Source organism: Phyllosticta capitalensis (genome assembly GCF_038381095.1).
Source record: "Phyllosticta capitalensis strain CBS 128856 chromosome Unknown BKA78scaffold_8, whole genome shotgun sequence".
Taxonomy (NCBI): Eukaryota; Fungi; Ascomycota; class Dothideomycetes; order Botryosphaeriales; family Phyllostictaceae; genus Phyllosticta; species Phyllosticta capitalensis.
The window spans coordinates 364,681-384,227 of NW_027117446.1; the positions used below are offsets into that span (position 1 = coordinate 364,681).

The 19,547-nt window shown below is 53.3% G+C and overlaps 5 protein-coding genes across 5 annotated transcripts; 4 read left to right on the plus strand and 1 right to left on the minus strand.

Annotated features, from left to right (window-relative positions):
- The first annotated feature begins 546 nt into the window (after nt 1-546).
- BKA78DRAFT_319836 (uncharacterized protein) lies at nt 547-1,106 on the plus strand. Its single transcript, XM_066888897.1, has one exon. The coding sequence runs from the start codon at nt 662-664 to the stop codon at nt 1,094-1,096; it is 435 nt and encodes a 144-aa protein (XP_066741691.1). The 5' UTR covers nt 547-661; the 3' UTR covers nt 1,097-1,106.
- A 616-nt stretch (nt 1,107-1,722) lies between these two features.
- On the minus strand, nt 1,723-4,798 carry BKA78DRAFT_345395 (organic solute transporter Ostalpha-domain-containing protein). Its single transcript, XM_066890488.1, has 7 exons — nt 4,410-4,798; nt 4,338-4,355; nt 4,223-4,276; nt 4,085-4,172; nt 3,006-4,037; nt 2,552-2,955; nt 1,723-2,453 (listed from the first exon to the last, which is right to left on the minus strand). Exons 1-7 carry the CDS (start codon nt 4,511-4,513, stop codon nt 2,111-2,113), a joined length of 2,043 nt encoding a protein of 680 aa, XP_066741692.1. The 5' UTR covers nt 4,514-4,798; the 3' UTR covers nt 1,723-2,110.
- Nucleotides 4,740-14,918, plus strand: BKA78DRAFT_373290 (uncharacterized protein; the record flags this gene model as incomplete). The annotated part of the gene is made up of 3 exons (XM_066892761.1): nt 4,740-8,739; nt 8,839-14,491; nt 14,567-14,918. The coding sequence occupies exons 1-3, from the start codon at nt 4,962-4,964 to the stop codon at nt 14,916-14,918; spliced, it is 9,783 nt and encodes a 3,260-aa protein (XP_066741693.1). The 5' UTR covers nt 4,740-4,961.
- Nucleotides 14,919-16,459: 1,541 nt separating this feature from the next.
- On the plus strand, nt 16,460-17,440 carry BKA78DRAFT_319852 (uncharacterized protein). The gene is made up of 2 exons (XM_066888898.1): nt 16,460-17,217; nt 17,271-17,440. Exon 1 carries the CDS (start codon nt 16,509-16,511, stop codon nt 17,001-17,003), a length of 495 nt encoding a protein of 164 aa, XP_066741694.1. The 5' UTR covers nt 16,460-16,508; the 3' UTR covers nt 17,004-17,217; nt 17,271-17,440.
- Nucleotides 17,441-18,309: 869 nt separating this feature from the next.
- On the plus strand, nt 18,310-19,221 carry BKA78DRAFT_373296 (uncharacterized protein; the record flags this gene model as incomplete). The annotated part of the gene is made up of 1 exon (XM_066892762.1): nt 18,310-19,221. The coding sequence occupies one exon, from the start codon at nt 18,310-18,312 to the stop codon at nt 19,219-19,221; it is 912 nt and encodes a 303-aa protein (XP_066741695.1).
- Between the last annotated feature and the right edge of the window lie 326 nt (nt 19,222-19,547).

Here is a 19,547-nt window from a genome sequence, read left to right on the forward strand (position 1 = left end):
CCCTACGATGCCACCCACTTCGTAAAGCACCTTAGCCTGTAGCCCTGCCGTTGTTCACGGCCACCGCTCATGCCAGCGCTATCGGCTTCGCTACAACGGCGCCGGGCGCTCCTCGAGAACCCAACTTTCCCATGTCTGCCCAGTCCATTGCCCGAGTGCCTAGAATTGGGTCCTCCACAAGCGTGTACAACACCAAAGACGCTTGCCAACATCATCATCCAACTCATCTGCCATGTCCACGAGACCAGAGGATCTGGACTTGGTGAACGCCCCAAATTTGCACTGGGCCTCCAGTTCGTTCTCCAGCGCCCAAGCCTCGCGGCATGCAAGCCCGCAAGCTTGTCCTGCGCTTCACGACGGCGGCTAATCTCCTGCATACCCGCTGCTTATGCTCTCTTAGCTCTGCCGGTACGTCACGGCGCTTCGTATCGCGAAGTTGGAAAAGAGACTTGACAAATATGACGACGCTCGAGGTGAATTGCACATGCCGCTCGTTTCCTAACGACATTCTCACGGAGCCTTCGGTCAGTGAGCAGAGAACGACGAGGACTCAACCTCCGAGTCTTTGTGATGCCTGGTAAGGCAAGTCCACGCACCCACAGGACCAAGACTTTTGCGGCGAAAGCCAGACGATCACTCCGTCTGGGCGCTGAGGAAGCATATGCACAGATGCAGATGGGCGCACATGGCGCGAATGCCTAAGCAGATGCAGGCACCGACGTGCAACCTCTACTCTCCACCACCAAAACACCACTCACGCAGCATTGCTTTCCGTCATTCCATCGCCCATCAACAACAAGAACGCCATCCATATCCGCTCTCCCATTCTCACCTCTTACCTAGGTCCCTCACTCCACCGACCGACCCATCCCTGCCACCCTCCCGCCGCTCTCCCTTCATCTCGCAACCCAGCCAGCCCTCAGCCCTCACTCAGCCCAGGCACCCTGCCCAGCCCAACTTACGCCAAACAGTCAGTCAGTCAGTTCAGCCCCATCGGCGCAGGGCACGCACACACACAGCCGCCCGCTCCAAAACCTGGTCCCTGCCACCACCACACCCCTATCCAATCAGTCAGCCGACCAGGGTGCATGGGTGACCAAACCAACCAAGAGGGTCTGTGTGTGGTGTTGGCACGCTTGGAGGACGTCGTCATCGCTGCCTGGCGTGTCCGCGTTGGCGGGTCGGGTGCGTGCGTGAGTGCTTGATCGTAATTGTCGCTTCAATGAGTAAGTATAGTAAGTAGGAATGGGTGGTTGATGCACCGTTCTTCGGGCGCGCGGAGAAGTATCTACCTGTGGACGCCCACGCGCTGAGGCGCTACCCAGTCCCTCAGCTCCTCATCTCTGCCCTCGCCCTTCATGTCCAAGCAAGCAGCTCGGTTGGTCCTCTGTGCCTCCGCAATTTTCGATTGCAGCATAGATATGCGAGGGACGCCTCCTCTCATCCCATGTTGCAGAGAAGGAGAGGAAAAGGGCTTGCGGATTCAGGTGCTCACAGTACCTAGTTGCGGCGACAGGGGAAATGACTGACTGCAGCGGCACGGCGCGCGCAGTGAGTAGGACTGGCGGTTTGGTTTGTTTGCGGACGCCGTCAGTGCAAGGCGTGCGTGGAGGCAGCCGCTGCAAGGCGGATGAGGCAGGCTGGAAAGCTGCAAATGACCCGTAGACCAGAGCGTAATCCATGACAGGCCTTGCGCTTCTATGCCTTTGCCGAAAACGAGCATTGAAACACCAAAATATCACGGATAGGCTGGGAGAAAATATGTTGCTCATTCGTGAAAACCGTACAGTACACCACCATTGTCATCCACCTCATGTGTTCCCGCTCATGTGTATATATGTTCGATCTGATAGAGTGACCTCTTCCGCCAACGCCAGCGCTAATGCGTCCATGGGTGCTTCAAAAGACAGCAAGAAGGAAAAAAAATCCCGCCCACCAAGAAAAAAGGACATGAAATGGAAACCGTTACTGCGCCGTACCGCTTCGTCTATGGGTTAGGTGGGTTGTCTACCACAGCAGTCGTCGTGACCAATCTCGCGTCGTTCGAGAACCACCCGTGCTCGCTCTTTCGATGCCTCTGCATCGGCAACCACGCTCAACTCAACATAGATTAGTCGTCGCGCTCCCACACGCTCCTCTCTTCTCTGAAGCTGCCATATTTGATGGCGCCGTTCTCTGCGCCCATGACGCTGTCGCCCTTGCCCGCGCCGCTGGCAGCGTCGCTGCCATCGTCATCCCCACTGCCGCCATACTCTCTACGCTGCCAATGCCTGGCTTCATCCGAGATGAGAGGGCGTTCATCCTGAGTGGGCGTGGGGGGCTGCGGGTCGTCTTCGCCAACAGTAAAGGGGGCGTCGAGGTTGTGTTCGCGTTCGGGCTGGTCAGGCTCCGCATGGTCTGGGTCAAAGCCTTCGCGCACCTCTTCGGCCTGACCGACGGGCGGGTAGGTCCGTCTAGGATTCTTGTTAGCTCAAGTACCGAAGGACGAAAGATTTGAGCCGCGATCCAACAGGATCGAAGGAATGCGGCCAAGTAATAAGGTCAATCTTACACAAAATGCTTTGGCTCCGCCTGATTCCAGCCCGGGCCGCCTTCCTTTCGGGCACGCACGCGCTCAACTTCTTCGGCCTCGTGATCCTCCACAACAAGGTCGACGAGCTGGCTGCGGTCCGATTTGGATGAGCTGGAAGATGAGGTCGTGTCCCGGCGGAGCAGCTTGCTGGTCATGGATTTGCGAGACCTCGCGCTTGGAGGCTCGCTGCCATGGCTGCCAACGCTATCGCGGTGCTTGCCCTTGCCGACAGATTGTTGAAGATGTTGGATTTCACTTCTTCGTCGCTGCCTATTCTCGCGGGTGGGCTGAATGAGATTTCGGTTGGTCGACGCAGTGATCATGTCGGGGTTTCCATAAAGGCGGTCTTCACGTGATGCAAAGTGTGCAGCAATGACAGGATACTGTGGCGAGGTCAGCAGTCGTTGCAAACGACAATGTGATCAAGACTTACATTCCAGTCCCCGAACTCGAGAGCCCTGGCGTTGGTAAACAGTTGCTCGTCTTCGGGGTTCAACTGAGGATCCTCCATGTCATCTTCTGCCGCGCCATACTTGGCAGCCTCAAGTGCTCGGTGAGCTCCTGGGCTCATTGCTCTGGCTCTGCTCGAGGAAACAAAACCGCCAAGCAAAGGCGTGCGCTCCGACTTTGGCCTTGGTATCCAGTACTTGCCTTTGCCACCCCTCTCATAACGCATGCCTTGCATCATGCGAGCTGCGCGGGAGTGGGAGTCTTCATGGGCAAGGACATTGTCGTGTGCATCAAAATACCGATACTCGTACCGCTTTCCGGCGAATGTATCCTTCGTGTCCTGGATGAGATCCATGGGACCAAAAGCGTCTCGCAACGCATACTTGACTGGCATGCGTGCGGCAGAGATGGTAATGTCGGCGTAGTCGTGCCATGAGAATGCGTACCAATGCGCAATAGCAAAGGCAGGCATTTCGAAGCAGATGAGTGCATCTTGAATGGACGCAGCAAGATTGTCCGGAGTGTAACCAGGCACATCGTCGGGTATGGCGCCTAGCCAGACCAGGATGGAAAGGAAGAAGCCCTGCCAGTATGACGCAAAGATGATTCCTTTGATGCACAAAAACTTGGGCATCGGCCGGAAAGGTTTGAGGTCGTGTGACATGCACACCCAGAACATGGCCAGGGCGTACAGGCTGATGGTGATGCTAATGTTGTAGATAAGACCACTCCAGAAGTATCCAGACGTGATTCCAATGTAGCCCTCCTGGTACGTGTCGGTGGCTTTCATTATGATAGTGGCAATGGCCAAGATGGGCTTCAGCCATGTGTACTGGAGGATTCCACGCTTGATGGCGAGAAATGTGTGCGGATCCGAGATGTCAACCTTGGGCAAGATGTAATTCAGCGGCCATAAATGTGGGACGGGTGCGCGTCCCGTCATGAGAATTATCAGGGCTCTTTCGCCGCCGATAAAGTTGATGAGTAGTTGAAAGAAGGTGTAGATTGTGAAGGCCTGTCTTGGTCAGCATCCAGGCCGACCACGACGCGTGGGTGGCTGACCTCGTAGACATCTCGGAAAGGATCTATCCAGAAAGCAGCCTTGAGAGACACCAGACTGGCCCATGAGGCAGCAGAATAGATAGGGACCCTGACGTTGGTTTAGCGATGGCCCCCAACGGAATATTTGCGCCCACGCACATTAAAAGTATGCGCACCACATATCTTTGTAGAAGAGGCTTTCGGTAATTTTTTCTGCGCTCGGGTCAGCGTTCTGACCGCTGTTTGGGTGGTCGCGTGCTGTTGGGATTCTTACGACTGCAGCCATATGGACCTGGGAGCTTGGAATTAGCAAAGTGAAGGCCAAGGACAGAGGAGGAGCTCTTACACGACTGTCAAGAGGGTAGCAGTGAGAGCTGCAACACCGGCGACTATTACCACGACATCGCCCAGTCTGCCGCCCGTGCCAACGCCGTTGGACTGCTCCCCCATGGTGTGGATGGGGAGCTCAAGGAGAAGCCGCACGCCGCGACACTGTTGCCCGGAAAGGTCTCGCGAAATAGCGAGCTCTGCGGGCGACAGAGCCGGCCAGAGCGAAACGAGGGGAAAAAATGGGCGTACGAGCGGGTGGAGGTTGTGCAGCAGAGCGGAGAGAAAGAGAGCGTTGTGTTGATCCCTCCCCCCGGCGAACGCGGAGCACGGGCGTCGTCATCCGCGGATGGACGACTGCCAGCATTCCTGCTGCTGACCGCTCTCCTGGACCTTGCCCGTTCCCTGCAACACCAACAACTCCCCGCCAAGCACCTCCGCAACCAAAATATCACCACCATCTCGAGGCTCGAATTCGCCCTCGCCCAATGCCAGGCCCGGTCGTTCGCTCCCACCATGATCGCAGAACCCCCTAGGCCACCAACCCGTCTCACGAGCAGCTCGTTACGCCATGGCGAACAACAACGAGCTCACTGCCCAGCCGCTGGGTGCTCACCGCGGTCTTCTTTGGCAGTTTCTCGTTGAATTGCTCGTCTACGGCATTCTCACAGTCTTCTTCCTCTTCTACTTCAACAGGCTCTTTGCGACACTCGTCTCCTACGGCATTCGAGCCTACACATGGCACACGTACCGCGCGTACATCGACATCGAGTCGCTGCAGATATCTTTGCTCGGAGGCCGCTTGTTTTGGAAGGATATACGGTACCATGGCCACAACCAGACCATCCTTATCCACGGCGGATACTTGACATGGCGCTTCTGGTACGGAAAGGTCAAACAGACGGAGATTTTCGATCGCGGCCGAGTCACCCCCAAGCCGGGACAGCTACACACGACGAGCACGGAGGAGAGTGGGTCGCGCGAGCGAAGCCAGAGTGATGCCAAGGCAGAAGAAGGCGGGAAACAGAAAATCAAAGAGTTGCCGTGCCGTATCTCAATCAAGGTTTCCGGCGTCGAGGCCTTTTTGTACAATCGATCTCCCGCCTACGATTCCATCGTAGACAATTTCACCCGTGCCACGGACAATGCGAAATCGAACGCCTCTCCGAGTCAAGACGTGCCTGTTTCCCAACAAAGCACGTATGCTCCGACTGCTTTTTCAGAAAAGGTCCAGTCGGTACTGCATCGCCGCAATACCAATGGCAGCAAGAAAAAGCCCACATCTCGCACTGGTACTTCTCATGCCGAAGCCCCACATGCGTCTCAAGGTGCCGATGAGGCCAGAAAGCCTCCAGAAATTCCCTCGTTCCTCCGTCTTCTTCCCATCCGACTTGATTGTAACAAGGCCGCGGTTGTTATGGGCAACGAAAGCACCCCTTCTGTGCTCGTCGCAAAGTGTGACAAGGCAAGTGGAGAAATCACTGCTGCACATGCCGGACCACTGGATCTGTACAAACAGGTCTTCAATCTTGACTTTGAGAAACCTACGGTTCACATGAAGCCAAACCCCGACTACAAGAATCCTCAACTAGCCACCGCAGCCCGTCTGAAGCGTCATGGCCAGGAGGAATCTGTGCCGGGCCTCTCTCGGAGGGAGCGAAAGACATCCTTTTGGAAGCGAGCCTTTCATCCTGTTCAAAATCTATTCCAGCACTTCAATGGCTCGATGGATTCCCTTGCAGACTCTCGGAAGCCCAGCAAGAGCAGAGGACCGCCTGCCCAGCCTCCATTCATGGGTCAAGGTCGCTGGCAAGGTCTAACAAGATACCTTGATGATGATGATCACAATGAACATGATGAATGGGACGGAGTTGAATATGCAAAGTTCTCTCTCATTGCCGACTGCAGCCGTTTGAGTATGAGCCTCTACTGGGATGTGCCTGGATACGTACCAAAACGTTCAGCCGACTTTGAACGCCAGGCAAGCTTCAATACCTTAGATATCAATGGCAGTCTTCCTCCAGAATACGGCCTTGATTTGCATGTCTACGAGTCCATGCTCCACTACGGTCCTTGGGCAGATCGTCATCGTGTCATTCTGCAAAATTACTTCTTTCCAGCCTTGTTTACAGATTCAATACCCGCAAAACCACTCGAACCAGGCGACACTCGTGTGGCCACTGTGTTCAAGATTTTCATCAATTTGGAGGAGCAAAGTGTGCTCCGTATTCCCCTACGAGAAAAATCAAAGGACTGGAAATGGAAAGGCCGCGCACACACAGTTGCCGGCAATGGCAGAAATACCACCAGCGCCCACGGCCGTACCAAGGGGCGAAGGAAACACTCGAGGGCCGCAAAACGCGATGCCAGCACGACTGCTCAGAATGTGAGGCCCTTTGGCTGGCTCGACGTTGTGGTCCAGGCCAATTCCACCATTAATTACATCATGGACATGGTCGCTGGTCCACAAGGCTATACAAACAGCTTGGATGTCGATTTGCGCGGGACTGAGAGTTTCTCCAGCGTCAACCACGATCTTCTCTGGAAGTCCGGTGCTGTTGAGATGGACTGCAACCTTTCTAATCCGCTCAAATGGAACGCCCTGCGTCAGTGGGGCTTCAACATGAGGTTCAACGATATGGACCTTTTCCTCTTGAGAGATCACATGTTCTTAATTACTGACCTGATCAACGACTGGGGCTCTGGTCCTCCATCCGAGTATTACACCTTCACGCCGTTCAAATACTTCCTGAATCTGGATTTCCAGAATCTCAAGCTGTATCTGAACACCAACGACTCCAACATCATCAATAATCCTGCCGATCTCGAGGACAATCATTTCATCCTGTTTCATGGCAAGACTCTTGGCGTCCATTTGGGGATCCCGCTTGAAAAGTTTCAGCCGATAGAGAACTGCATCACCTTTGATGCCCGAGGTCAAGAAATCAGCCTCGATCTCTCGTTACCCCCGGGAAACACGGCTGCCGCCTTTCTCAAAGACAAGCATTTGGCAGATCTAAAAGAGCTTGTTGTCCTTGGGAGCTACGATTACTTCTCTGAGACAGGCATTGGGTTGACCGATAGGCTTCATTTGGATGTCCGTGGCAACAGTCTGGATCTAACTTTGTATGGATTCCTGATCAAGCACTTCATGACTTTCAAGGACAACTACTTTGGCGAGGACATGCATTTCAAGACCCTCGAGGAGTTTCGGGAGCTACCCTCGGGCAATAGTCCCGAAGCCCCAGGCCCCAACTCTGCCGAACAAGCCGCAAGCAAGTCGAACGATCTCGATGTCATTCTGACAATCGAAGCGAACAACTCGACTGTCTTGCTTCCTGCTAACCTTTACACTGCGGAAGACCATATCCGCGTCGATGTTCCTTTTTTCCACCAGGATCTCCGTGTCACCAACTACTACATGGACCTTGCTATGGACTTTAGTCCTCTTAGCGCATCACTGGGAGCCATCCACGCCAAAGAGGGCAAAGGTGTTGACAGTAGCCAGACTCAGCTTTATGTCAGCCTGATCAAACTTCATGGACACCACACTTTTGGCTTGCCTCCCGTGGAACCGAGCTATTTCTGCGGGTGGGAATTCAAGATTGGATCGATTACTGGGGAGTGCTCTGCGATGCTCATCGATAAATTTGCAGGCTTCGGTCGCTGCTTTGCTTTCTGTCTAGACGATGATGAGAATGCACTGCCATTGGTCGATCCTGCCATTGTCCACGATGTCAACTTTTTCAGGGTCACGACCAATGCAGTCAACTTATGGTTGCATGTTGCCCAGGAGGCTTTTCTCGTTCGGACAGATCCTATCAGTCTTGACTTCAACGATTGGGCACGCTCGACTTTCTCTCAGCGATTAAATGTTCTCATCCCTAATCTGGTCGTGGCATGCGTAGATTCAAGAACAGCTTCGCGCCAGCGAAATCGCTCCGGATCAGCCAAAGTCGAGCCGCAAGCTTATCTCCAGACTGATATCCGCTTGAGCATGCTCAAACGCAAGCTTCATTTTACGGAAGATCGTCGTGCTCAGCAGGCACATGTCAAAGAGAGCGATCTCAGAACCCACAGGACTCCTTGGCTGCTCCTCGACGACATGGACAGTTTCGAACGACCAAACCCAGCTTTGAGAGTCGATCCTCCTGCTATGCCGTCTCCCTTTCCGGCTCCGCCACTGAACGGCAGCTCCACTATAAGACACGGCAGTGTCTCAACGGAGTCTACCACTAGCGCTCTGAGTGGGCCGTCGAAGCTGTCAATTTCTTCGGCGTCCATTCGAAAAGGGTCGTTAGCCAAGTCCCACTCGGGAAGGGACAATTTGCGGCGGATGGCGTCAAAGAGTTCTCTCAAGCAAAGCATTCAGGCAACTCAAAGGCCGGAGTCAAGCAGCCAACAGAGGAATTTGAACAGCGGAAATACCACCAGGCCATCGATACCAGGAAGGCGGTTGACCAGCCCAGTGGCGCCTCCCTTGGCTTTGGAAGAGGGCATGGACTATTTTGCACCTCTGAAGCCGTCGATCGCGCTTTCCAGTTCTCTAGAGACGCCTTACTTCCCTCTGCACGGCGTGGATTTTGACACGTCAGAAGTTCCAGAGTTTCCTCAGAGACCATCTCATTGGGGAACACACACGAAGAATGCCTTGATCTTCAATGATGTCTCCAACAGGACTTTTGACGAGAATTTCTCCCACACGAGCTTCTTGGTCAGCTTCGAGCCCGGCATTCGTGCTCTTATTACCCCGAATGCAGTCTCAACGGTGGTCAATCTTATTGATACGCTGCAACCAAGGCATCCAAGAGACATACTTGATGATTTCCAAATGACCATTATGGGCAAAATCATGGATCTGCAGAAATTGATAGACGGCAAGGGATCATCAACCGAATGCAGCCTGCGGTTGCCCTCCTTTCAACTCAGATTCGTCAGCAGCATTCCATCATTAGACGGCGAGAAGACAGACACAGGAAAAGACCAGTATGACTTGGTTCTTGATCACCTTGCAGTTTCAGTCAGAGACAAGAAATGGCCCAAACAGGAAGAAGACAAGAGCACATTATCGGTGCACACTACGCTCAAGTCGATCAGTGTTTCCGCGCGAGAGAAACACACGGGTCGCACTGGCAACGACGTTGCCGTCCAAGCGGAGCTCACCGAGCTCCTAGTGTGGATCGTTTCTGGCAGCTCCGCATCGGTCAATATTCGCTTCAAAGACATGGATATTGCAACCTCAAGCAAGCACGTCCAGTACTTGGCCTCTCTTATCCATCGGACCGCTCTCCTTGCAGATGAGATCGGCATCAAGTTCGCGGAACTTGTGGCGAAGAGCCAAAGACGATTGAGGTATATGGTGCATGCGTTGACCATTTCTGGAAAAGACATACCTGATCCCGCCTTCATCACGAGACCGTCTTACGCAATTCGCGCTGCCAATTCCCACTTGAGGAACCACGACTCCTGGAAGATTATTTCTCGCCTTCACTATATCTACGATTCTTTGTCACCAGAGGTGCGGCAAAACATCATTGATACTTGCATGCGAGGTTATTCCATGTGTCCTCCGGATGCCGAGAAATGCGTCATCGAAGCTTGGGATCAGTGGCGGACGTGGGATCTGGCACACGTCAGAAAGAGTCTGGCCATGCGGGAACTCTACGGATCTGCGCCCGATTTTGAAGATGCGCAAGCAAAGAAGTCTATGCCGATCGACGTCTCTGTCAGGACAGGTGCCATACGGCTCATTGTGGATCCTGGTCCTGAACAGAGCGATGTCCTCTTCCAGCTGTTGTCGATTGACGTTGCACTTTCCCCTCCGTCTATGCCGACTGGCCTCATGCTCCATGAGGCGCAGAAGTCGAGTGTGGTGGAGGTGAGCACTAAGAATGTTGCCATCAAAATCAGCTGGGAGATTTGCGCGCTTGTCGAAAATGTACTCCGCCTGTTCCAGTCAGAGGCGCCGCAAGCCAGCAAAGCGACCGAGAAAAATGATATGCTGGATATTTCACGACATCTCGAAGACACCCCGGAGGTGCATCACTTCCAGCTTGTATTTGCTACTGAAAGCGGCAGCATCGCCATCGACACTATCAATCTACGCTATCTGTCAACAATACATGCGATGAAGCTGTCTGTCGTTGGCACAGATAAAACGCAGATGAAGGGAGGCATGAGCATCAGCGGCCTTGTGCACTCGAACGCTGCTGGATCCGAGTTTCGCTCTCGAGGAAGACTCCTCATGAGAACACAAGTCGTCAAGCCGAGCATCTTCGTTTCCCACGACGACGCCGACTGGAGGCAGACAACGCCCGAGGGATGGATGATCATTGGCAAAAGCGGAGAGCTGAGTATCAAGGTGGTCGAGGATGTGCTTGGAATTCTCGAAGTTGCCAACTCTGTCATCTGCGACGAGGTGGCCTACTTTGCAGAAAAGTTCCAAAGCTTCAACAACACAAAGGTGGAATCTCCACGCACTCCGGAGAAAAAGGATCCGGCAACGCTCCCAAACATCACCGTCTCCCTTCTCATGGACTCTTACCGTGTCGAAATAGCTCTGCTGCAATCTCTGAGCTACGTCATTTCCGGAAAGGTGGGCAGAATCTCGATTGCGCCGCTCCTCGACAAGGACCCAACTTTGACAGTCAACTTCGACGTCGATCGACAAAGTCACTGTTTGCACAACCACAAGAAGCGACAGTCTCAGATTGTTGCTGCATTTACTTTGCCTCTTCAAAACGGCACTTTGACGATGGTGCATTCGAAGACCGGCCTCAGGATCGGATTCAACTGCATCATGGATGCCTTCATCATCGAGGCATCTGCAGTACACGGTCTACTCTTGGCAGTGAACGAGCCAGAAGTCATGAATGTCTTGAATACCATCAAGGAGGATATCGAAGTTCTTCAAACCAACGTCAAAGAAGCTCTGCCGAAGACTAAACCCAAAAAGTCGCCTGTTCTGCAAGAAAAGGAAGACCTGCCTGTGGCATTCGATGCCAATTTTGTGATGGCAGGCATTGGTATCCTCGCGAGGGCCCCGACCAAGCTTCCAGACTCATCGACTGCGACAATCGCCTTTGAGATGAATCGCATACAAGTCAAGGCTACCAATCTGAGTCCAGACAATGAGCTTCTTCCGCTGCCAGAGTTTTCTGCCTTACTCCCTCACATCAGCCTATCTTGCCAGTTGAGCGATGGCGACAAGGTCAAAGACTGCGGCAATCTTTTCTTTGGTCTTGAACTGCGTGGCACTCTCCAAAGTGGAACCTGGAAGATTCCAAAGCGCAACTATCGCGTCCGCAGCACTGGCCTGGAAATCAACATGTTTGCGGACACAGCCTCGGCATCGGTCGAGGTCCTGAATCATTTGCAGGAACGGATTAAGGGTCTGGATCTCTCCCGTGAGAGGAGATATCTGCGCAAGCTGCGTCAGCCGAGGAGACGACCTTCGCACCGGACTTTGGGAGACGGGGACGACGCTGAAGCAATCGACCAGATGGCCGCCAGCGGCTTGTTCACTACTGCCGCTTCTCTCGAGCTGTCCGACATTCAGATCAGCTGGATTGTTGGCAATTCTGTCTCGGCTTACCCGGGCCGCGAAAGAAACGACCTGGTCCTTTCATTCAAGAGAATCGAGCTCGCCACTCGCAGCGAGGAGACTGCTCGACTGTCAATCGAGGATTTGCAGCTTCAAATGGTCCCCACCACCCAAAGCAAGAGGATCCGGTCGGCCAATTCTGCCTTGCTCCCCGAGGTCGTCTTCAACGTTTCTTACATCTCCTCGAGTACGGAGAGGCGCTTCGCTTTCAACGCTGCCGGAAAGTCTCTCGACCTTCGTTTGGACTCCAAATTCGTTCTCCCAGCCTCCATTCTGGAGGAATCGATTTCACTTGCCGGTCAAAAAGTGCACGCTGCAACGGAGTCGTGGCGGACTGCGGCTGCAAACATAGCAAACGTCGATGGCGAGTCTGGCCAGTCTGCCAAGAAGCTCATTGGCAACAAGAGGCTGTCCTCTCTTCTTGTTGATGCGGACTTTGCAGGTGCGGTCGTTACTCTTCAAGGCCAAGCTCCTGCTTCAACGTCCACGGCGCCTCGAACCAGTGGAACAGGTGCTGCCCGTTCTGGGAGATATGGGCAATTCGCAAACGAAGGATCAAACACGACGACAACTCTGCGCGCCCCTGGTGTCACTCTCAAGGTTGAGTACAGAGACGATTCGACTGACCCGTCTTTGAATGCTGAGCTCAAGGTGGATGCATCGACCAACATGCTGCACCCGAGTGTCGTTCCCCTAATCATGGACATTTCCAACAGTGTCAAAGAAGTGGTGCAGCACAAGGACGACAATGTGCCAAAGAGACCTCGGAAACCTACCGAGCCCAAACATCCACCGAAGTTCCTTGAAGAAGAAAATCTCATCACAGCTGATCCCAGCACCATCTTGGGAAAAACTCGTCTGAACTTGGGTTTACGTATCTGCAAGCAGGAATTCAGCTTGAGCTGCCAGCCTATTGCAAGAGTCGCTGCAACGGCACGGTTCGAAGATATTTACCTGACCATCAACAGCATCAAGTCTACTGAACAAGGGCACTTCTTCGCCGTTTCGGCTACCTTCGAACATCTGCAGGCATCGGTTCAGCATGTTTACTCCAGGGAATCCACTTTCAGCTTCGACGTCAACAAGGTTATTCTCTCAGTCATGAATAGCAAGCATCTTAGCGGCACCAGTGGCATATCTGCCATCCTCAAAATCGATCCCATGCGGACTCACATCAACGCAAGACAGTTGCAGGACTTTTTGCTTTTCCGAGAGATTTGGGTACCACCCGAAGTCCGCCGGGCCTCCAAGCCCGCAAGTCCCGCTCCGAACGAGGGGCCGCAAGAATACTTGGTCCAGCGCTACGAGCAAGTCACAGCCGCAGCCGCCTTTCCATGGAATGCTACGGTCTCCATTGAGGAACTCGCCGTCGACCTCGACCTTGGACAAGCTATCGGCAAGCCCTCGTTCAAGATTGTCAATCTATGGGCTTCGTCAAAGAAGACCTCCGACTGGGAGGAGAATCTTTGCATCGGCATGGAAAGAGTCAGTATTGATAGCACTGGCCGGACAAGTGGGTTTGTCGAACTGTTGGACTCCAAGGTGCGGACATCGATTAGTTGGCCGTCACGCAAGGAAGGAGTCCGCAGGTCACCCCACATCCAGGCGTCGCTCGGATTTGAGAGACTTCGGGTTAAGAGTTCGTTTGACTACCAACCATTTGCGGTCGCCGACATCACCACCTTCAACTTTCTCATGTACAACGTCCGAGGTCCTCACATAGGAGCGAGGGATCGACTTGTTGTCATGCTTGAAGGAGACAAGGTGCAAGCCTTCATCACGACAACCAGTGCTGCCCAAGCAATTGCCTTGAGCCAGGCCTTTGATCGTCTTATTTCGGAGAATCAGGCGGCTTACAAGCAGTCTATCAAAGACATTGAGAGGTTCCTCCGGCGGACTTCATCGTCCGCTTCGACGCCGCGCGATGGGAGCGAGGCTGGAACGCCGCCAAAGCAAGACGAGGAGAAGGAGGCCAAAACACCCATCTCGCTGCATACCGACGTAGTGGTCACGCTCAATTCCATCAGTTTCGGCGCCTTCCCCAGCACCTTTTCCGATCATCAGATTCTACTCCTGACGGCTTCGGACGTACAGGCCCGCTTTGCCGTTGGCCTTGAGGACTTCAAGGTCCACAGTGGGCTCGGAATGACCTTGGGCGAGCTCAGCGTGGCTCTTGCCAGCATCAACCACCACAAAGGGCCACAACCCGCACATGACCTGACCGTCGAAGACGTCGTCTCCAACGCCAAAACGGCGCGCGGTGGAACCATCTTGCGCGTGCCCAAGGTCATCGCCGCCATGCAGACATGGCAGGCATCGGGCTCCAACCACATCGACTACATCTTCAAGAGCTCGTTCGAGGGCAAGGTCGACGTCGGCTGGAACTACTCGCGCATCAGCTTCATCCGCAATATGTGGAACACGCACTCGCGCGCCCTCGCCAACCGCCTCGGCAAGCCGCTTCCCGAATCCGCCGTCAAAATCACAGGCGGCGGCCTGTCGGACTCGCCCAAGTCGCCCACCGACCCCAACGCGCCGCCTCTGCCATCGCTCGCGGCCGTCGCGGCGGCGAGCCCCGGCGACTCGCCAACCAAGGGGGGAGGAGCCCCGGATTCGGACAACGCGACACCGGCGTCGTCCGCATCGCCGACGTCTGCTACCGACGGCGCGACCAACAACGACAGCAACAAGATCACGGCCGTGGTCAACGTGCCGCAGTCGCGGTACGAGTACACGGCGCTGGAGACGCCGGTGATTGAGACGCCGCAGCTGCGCGACATGGGCGAGGCGACGCCGCCGCTCGAGTGGATCGGCCTGCACCGCGACCGCCTGCCCAACGTCACGCATCAGATTGTCATCGTCACGCTGCTCGAGGTCGTCAAGGAGGTCGAGGATGCGTATTCGAGGATCCTGGGGAGTACATAAGGGAAAGGCGTGGGTCAGATTGTGGATTGTGTATAGTATGTATGTACAAAGGGCCTTGTGCCCATCCGGATTGTCTTTTCTTTCTTGTTTGATATTTTTACTGGCATAGAATTTCTAGCTCTTGTCGAATCAAGTTTTGAGAGAGCGTGTTGAGCGCTCTTGTTGAAGGGGAAGTCCGGTGCGGTGTGGCCAGCTGAGCAATTAACCGGTGAAGTTCCGCGACTCACTGGGGACTCTAGTGTTGAGGTCCCCTCGATCGAGTCATAGGGAGCAGTAGGAGTCGTGTGGGTCAAGGCTTTCGCTACCAATCCGCGGAAATCCAGATTGTTGAGATTTTGCAGCGTGCCTGAACCATCGGAGTAAAGCGCACGGAGCCTCCAACCACTTTCGAGAGTGCCCCAAAAGTACCCTTCGATCGTATAAAGCCTGAACGAAACTCTTCTACACTCCGCCGTCCAGTCTTCCAGGACTATCCGAACGCCACGCGATTCCGTTCACTCCTCCGGTTCCTGAGGCTATACCTCCTCAACCTTGATCCAACCTAAGTCCTCACTTGATCACTCGCTCCCCCGGATTCTCAACCTACGCTTCCCTCGGCTGTCCGACCGGAACAGAAAAATGGAACACATTTCGGAACCATCAACTCCCTTCAAGCCTGTCTGCCGACTTTTGGGGTTGCCAAGAGAACTGCGAGATCGGATATACGAACATGCGCTGGTCGTGGGCACCATAGAACTCTACTATCCGAATCCCCCATGCCGCGAGCTTCGCGTTCGTACCACCGTCAAGCCGGCGGTCGGCTTGCTTGAAACTTGCACGCAGATATTTGAAGAGGCCGGGCCCCTCTTCTACTCGAGGAATGTTTTCTTCTTCAGACAAGAAACCAACCGTGCAGCTAAGTCCTTCTTTGGCTGCCGTTCTGCCAGAGCCATGGGCTGGATAAAGAACATCAAGTTCGAAATCTGCCGCTTTCCAGACTATCGAGATTTGGTATTTGAACCTTGTATGACAATCGCTCAACACCAACTACCTGCTCTTGAACACCTTTCCCTTCTTTTCTCGTGCTGGCCATTGGACGACATTCAACATTATAGGCATGCATTCATCATACAAGGCATCGAACAGCCCGAGACTGGCACCGACAGATGTCCCTTCGACGCCTGGTTCAGACTCTCAAGGAAGTATAAACGCTTCTCCATGGAGATAATGGCGCGCCCCGATCCCGACTGTTGGTTATACAGATTTGTACCGACGGATCCCGCCTCACTCATTGCCTGTGCGGAGCTTTTCCGGTCGCTTCTGCTTCGAGGTGGTGAAAACTTGGGCAGATCCAACATCACAGTCCACAGTCGACATACCGTGTCCAGGTTCGTTGAAGATGTTGGGCGCAATAGACTCGACGGTCCGGAAGATCCAGCGGCAGTTGTATACATGAGAAGTTCCCTGCGTTACTTCATTGTCCGTTGCGACGACGATGAAAATGGGAGGTCTCATTTGAAGCCTCTTCAACGTCTGTCGCCGCTATGGATTGACAAAGCTCAAGCGGCGGAGTTTCTGGGGTGCACGATCGACGACGTGGAGGAGGGTAATATGTTCAGATGCCAGGACACATCTTATGCTTCAGGGCCGCAACTCGAAAAGGATTACGCTGAGAGCGATGGCGGCGATAACGACAGTCTCAAAGAGCTTGACGTGGACGACATAAACCTGGAGCCTGAGTCGCTGAAACAGATCTTGGAAGATCTCTCCGAGGAATACATGCTGCGGCGGCTTCACGATCGAATTGAGGCGGAACTAGAAGAAGAATATGCCAACAGGTGCTTCACAGGTCACCCAGAATGGCATGCCGCAGAATGGGATGATACAGAATCAGATATCGTACAATGGGGTGGCACAGAAAGGGACGCCACAGAATGGGATGCCGCGCAATGGGATGACAGAGCATGGGATGCCACAGAAGAGGATGACACAGAGGAAAAAAACACTGAAGAGGATGACACTGAATGGGCAAGTCTTGGATCCCAGGGAGAGATGCCCGTTACAGAAGAAGAGCTACCGGAGGAGAAAGAAGGAGAGACAGCATAGAGCAGTCAGATCATGGAAACTAAGAAAGCATCATTCTCTTCATCCGCTTCCGCAGCACTTTTCCCACACCAAGATACTATGTCGACAATCCAGGGCCTGAATATGTCCGAATTCTCCACGACCGTCCCCTGCGACGTCTTCGTTGCCGTCAATCAGCTGCTCTACACATACGACTCTACTGAGGACGTCAGAATTCAAAAGTGGAGAAAGATGTGTGAGTGAGCAAAAAGAGAATAGGGGCAACGAGCTGACAAGTGGATGCTGGAGAACTTAGACAGCGCTTTGCTCTCCTGGATCGCTCTCTCGGCCGCCCTTTCTGGACAACCATCCGAAGCCTTTTCGACTGAGGTGCTTTGAGAGATTTGGGAAATCTATGAGCAATTTACTTGACATCGGGCTTCAATCGCTATGAGGGCATGATTGATTTTCTGTGCCTGCCTTAAGGTAAAAAAGAAAGCTCTTATGGTGACTGAACCGATTGGGAATAGTGCAATGTCAAGGAACCACTAGCTTTCTTTTCGCCCTGTAAATAATAGAGTTTCCAAACCAAACTTAATCCACCACAGTGGGTGAGGAAAGAAATTCAACTCAGGCCCAGCTTCAAGTCGTCGCACCTTCACAGGCGCGAGCGCTTGAATGCTCCCTGTGACTACCTATTAAGAGGAAATTTTTCTCTATGTTGAACGCATTAAGCGCTTGATAACTCCACGTCTCTACGTGTTTTAACTTGGCAACAGAGATTCCCGGATTGGCAGTTTCTTTCATCACCCACTGTGCCACCATCTACCTGGTGACTCAGCTGATACTGAGCTCGTCAGTCCCAACAGTCTCCTTCAGACTATTGAGTCCTCATCGCCATCTGAGGACTGTCGATGGTCGATACTCGATACTGTCCACAACCTCCAGCAAGCAAAAGATGAGCGAAAATTCTTCCGCTCCTTCCAAACAAGATGGATGCTTGTTTTTTCAACTTCCTCGAGAGCTTCGAAATCGGATATATGAATATGTGCTGATCGTGGGCGTCGTACAAATTGAACCCGTTCGCTGCGACGACAGACAAGACGTTCAAAGACAACACATCTTGCAAAGTCCGTTGCGGTGTTCCTCGAGGCCGGTCCATCAGCGTACAATCGGACGTGGTCCTGGCATGCGGCCAATGCTCTCCTACGAACTTGCAAGATTCAGCCAGCAGGCCCTAATCACCGTCTTCCAAACATGTCGTCAAATTTACCAAGAGAGCTCGGAAATATTCTACTCGAAGAACCAATTCTTCTTTAATTGCAGAGATGATGGCCTGTTAATCGCGATGGCCATCTCATTCTTCCGCGACCGACCCGCTCGCGTCATGAGCTGGATCAAGAGCATCAAAGTCATCGTCGGAAACGTCGCTGACTCGCTCTTCGACATATTTGACGACCGAGACGATGAAGAATTGCGCGCTGATACGCTGTTGTTTACGTACCTTTTGAAGTTTCGCTTGACCGCTCTCAAACACCTGTCGCTCATTTTCTACGGCTGGCCACCTGATTTTCGCAAAGGAGAATACCAGGAAGAAGATTTACGCGGCGAGGTTGCGAAGACATCGCCAGCAGGTATTTTGCTGCTGCTCCCAAAGTACAGGCGACTCTCCGTCGAGGTCCGATCCTATCCCTCGACATCAGTTAGAACACTAGCGGATCCTAAATGTCCATTCCTGGGAACACGAAGGAATCCTGAAATTCCGTTGATGGGAACACCAATGGATCCTGCTTTGCCTCTCGCCTTTGCTGCCCTCGTTCGATCTTACTTGCTCAGAGGCGGCGAAAGGTTGGAAGCAGCTAACATTGTTGTTCATAGCCGACACTGGCTGAACTACGCCTTTCCGGAAAATGCGTCGCCAGACGAGGCCGTTTACATAAGACAAAATCGCTCTCTATTTGTGGTGCGTTGTGACGACGATGAGTTCGGCAGGTCGTTTTTGGAGCCCGTACATCACCCACCGCGACTGTGGACGAGAAAAATTCCGTGGCCAGAGCTTGAGGGTCCCGGACCGTATCCTTTTGGCCTCTGCTGGGGTAGCTCATATGGCACCTTGTATTTCCCTGCGATGCTCAAAACTGACTACGCTCGCGACGATGGCGGTGATAATGACAGTCTCCACGAGCTTGATTTGAGTGGTCAGAACCTCGAAACCGTCGCACCCGCAGACCTCAGGGCTGTACTAACAAGGAATCTCTGAACAACGTGTTTACTATCAATGGACAGCAAGGATGAGAACGACAAGTGAACCAGACGGAGGAGAGAAATCGGAAAGGAAGAGAAAAGAGAAATCGGTACGAAAACAAGACTGGCCGGGAAAGACAAGAACGAATCTCCAAGAATGCGGTAGGAGCTTTTGGGGGGACTGTCGCCCAGGGAATTAGGAGTTAGGGTTGATCACGAGATTGGTTTTTCTTTGGGAATGCTGCTGTCTTCACCAGGCACTGTGATTGCTCAGATGCCATCATGAGGCTATCTGCCGAATCAAATAGTTGTTTTTTAATGAGTGCAACGACAGAAAAGTTC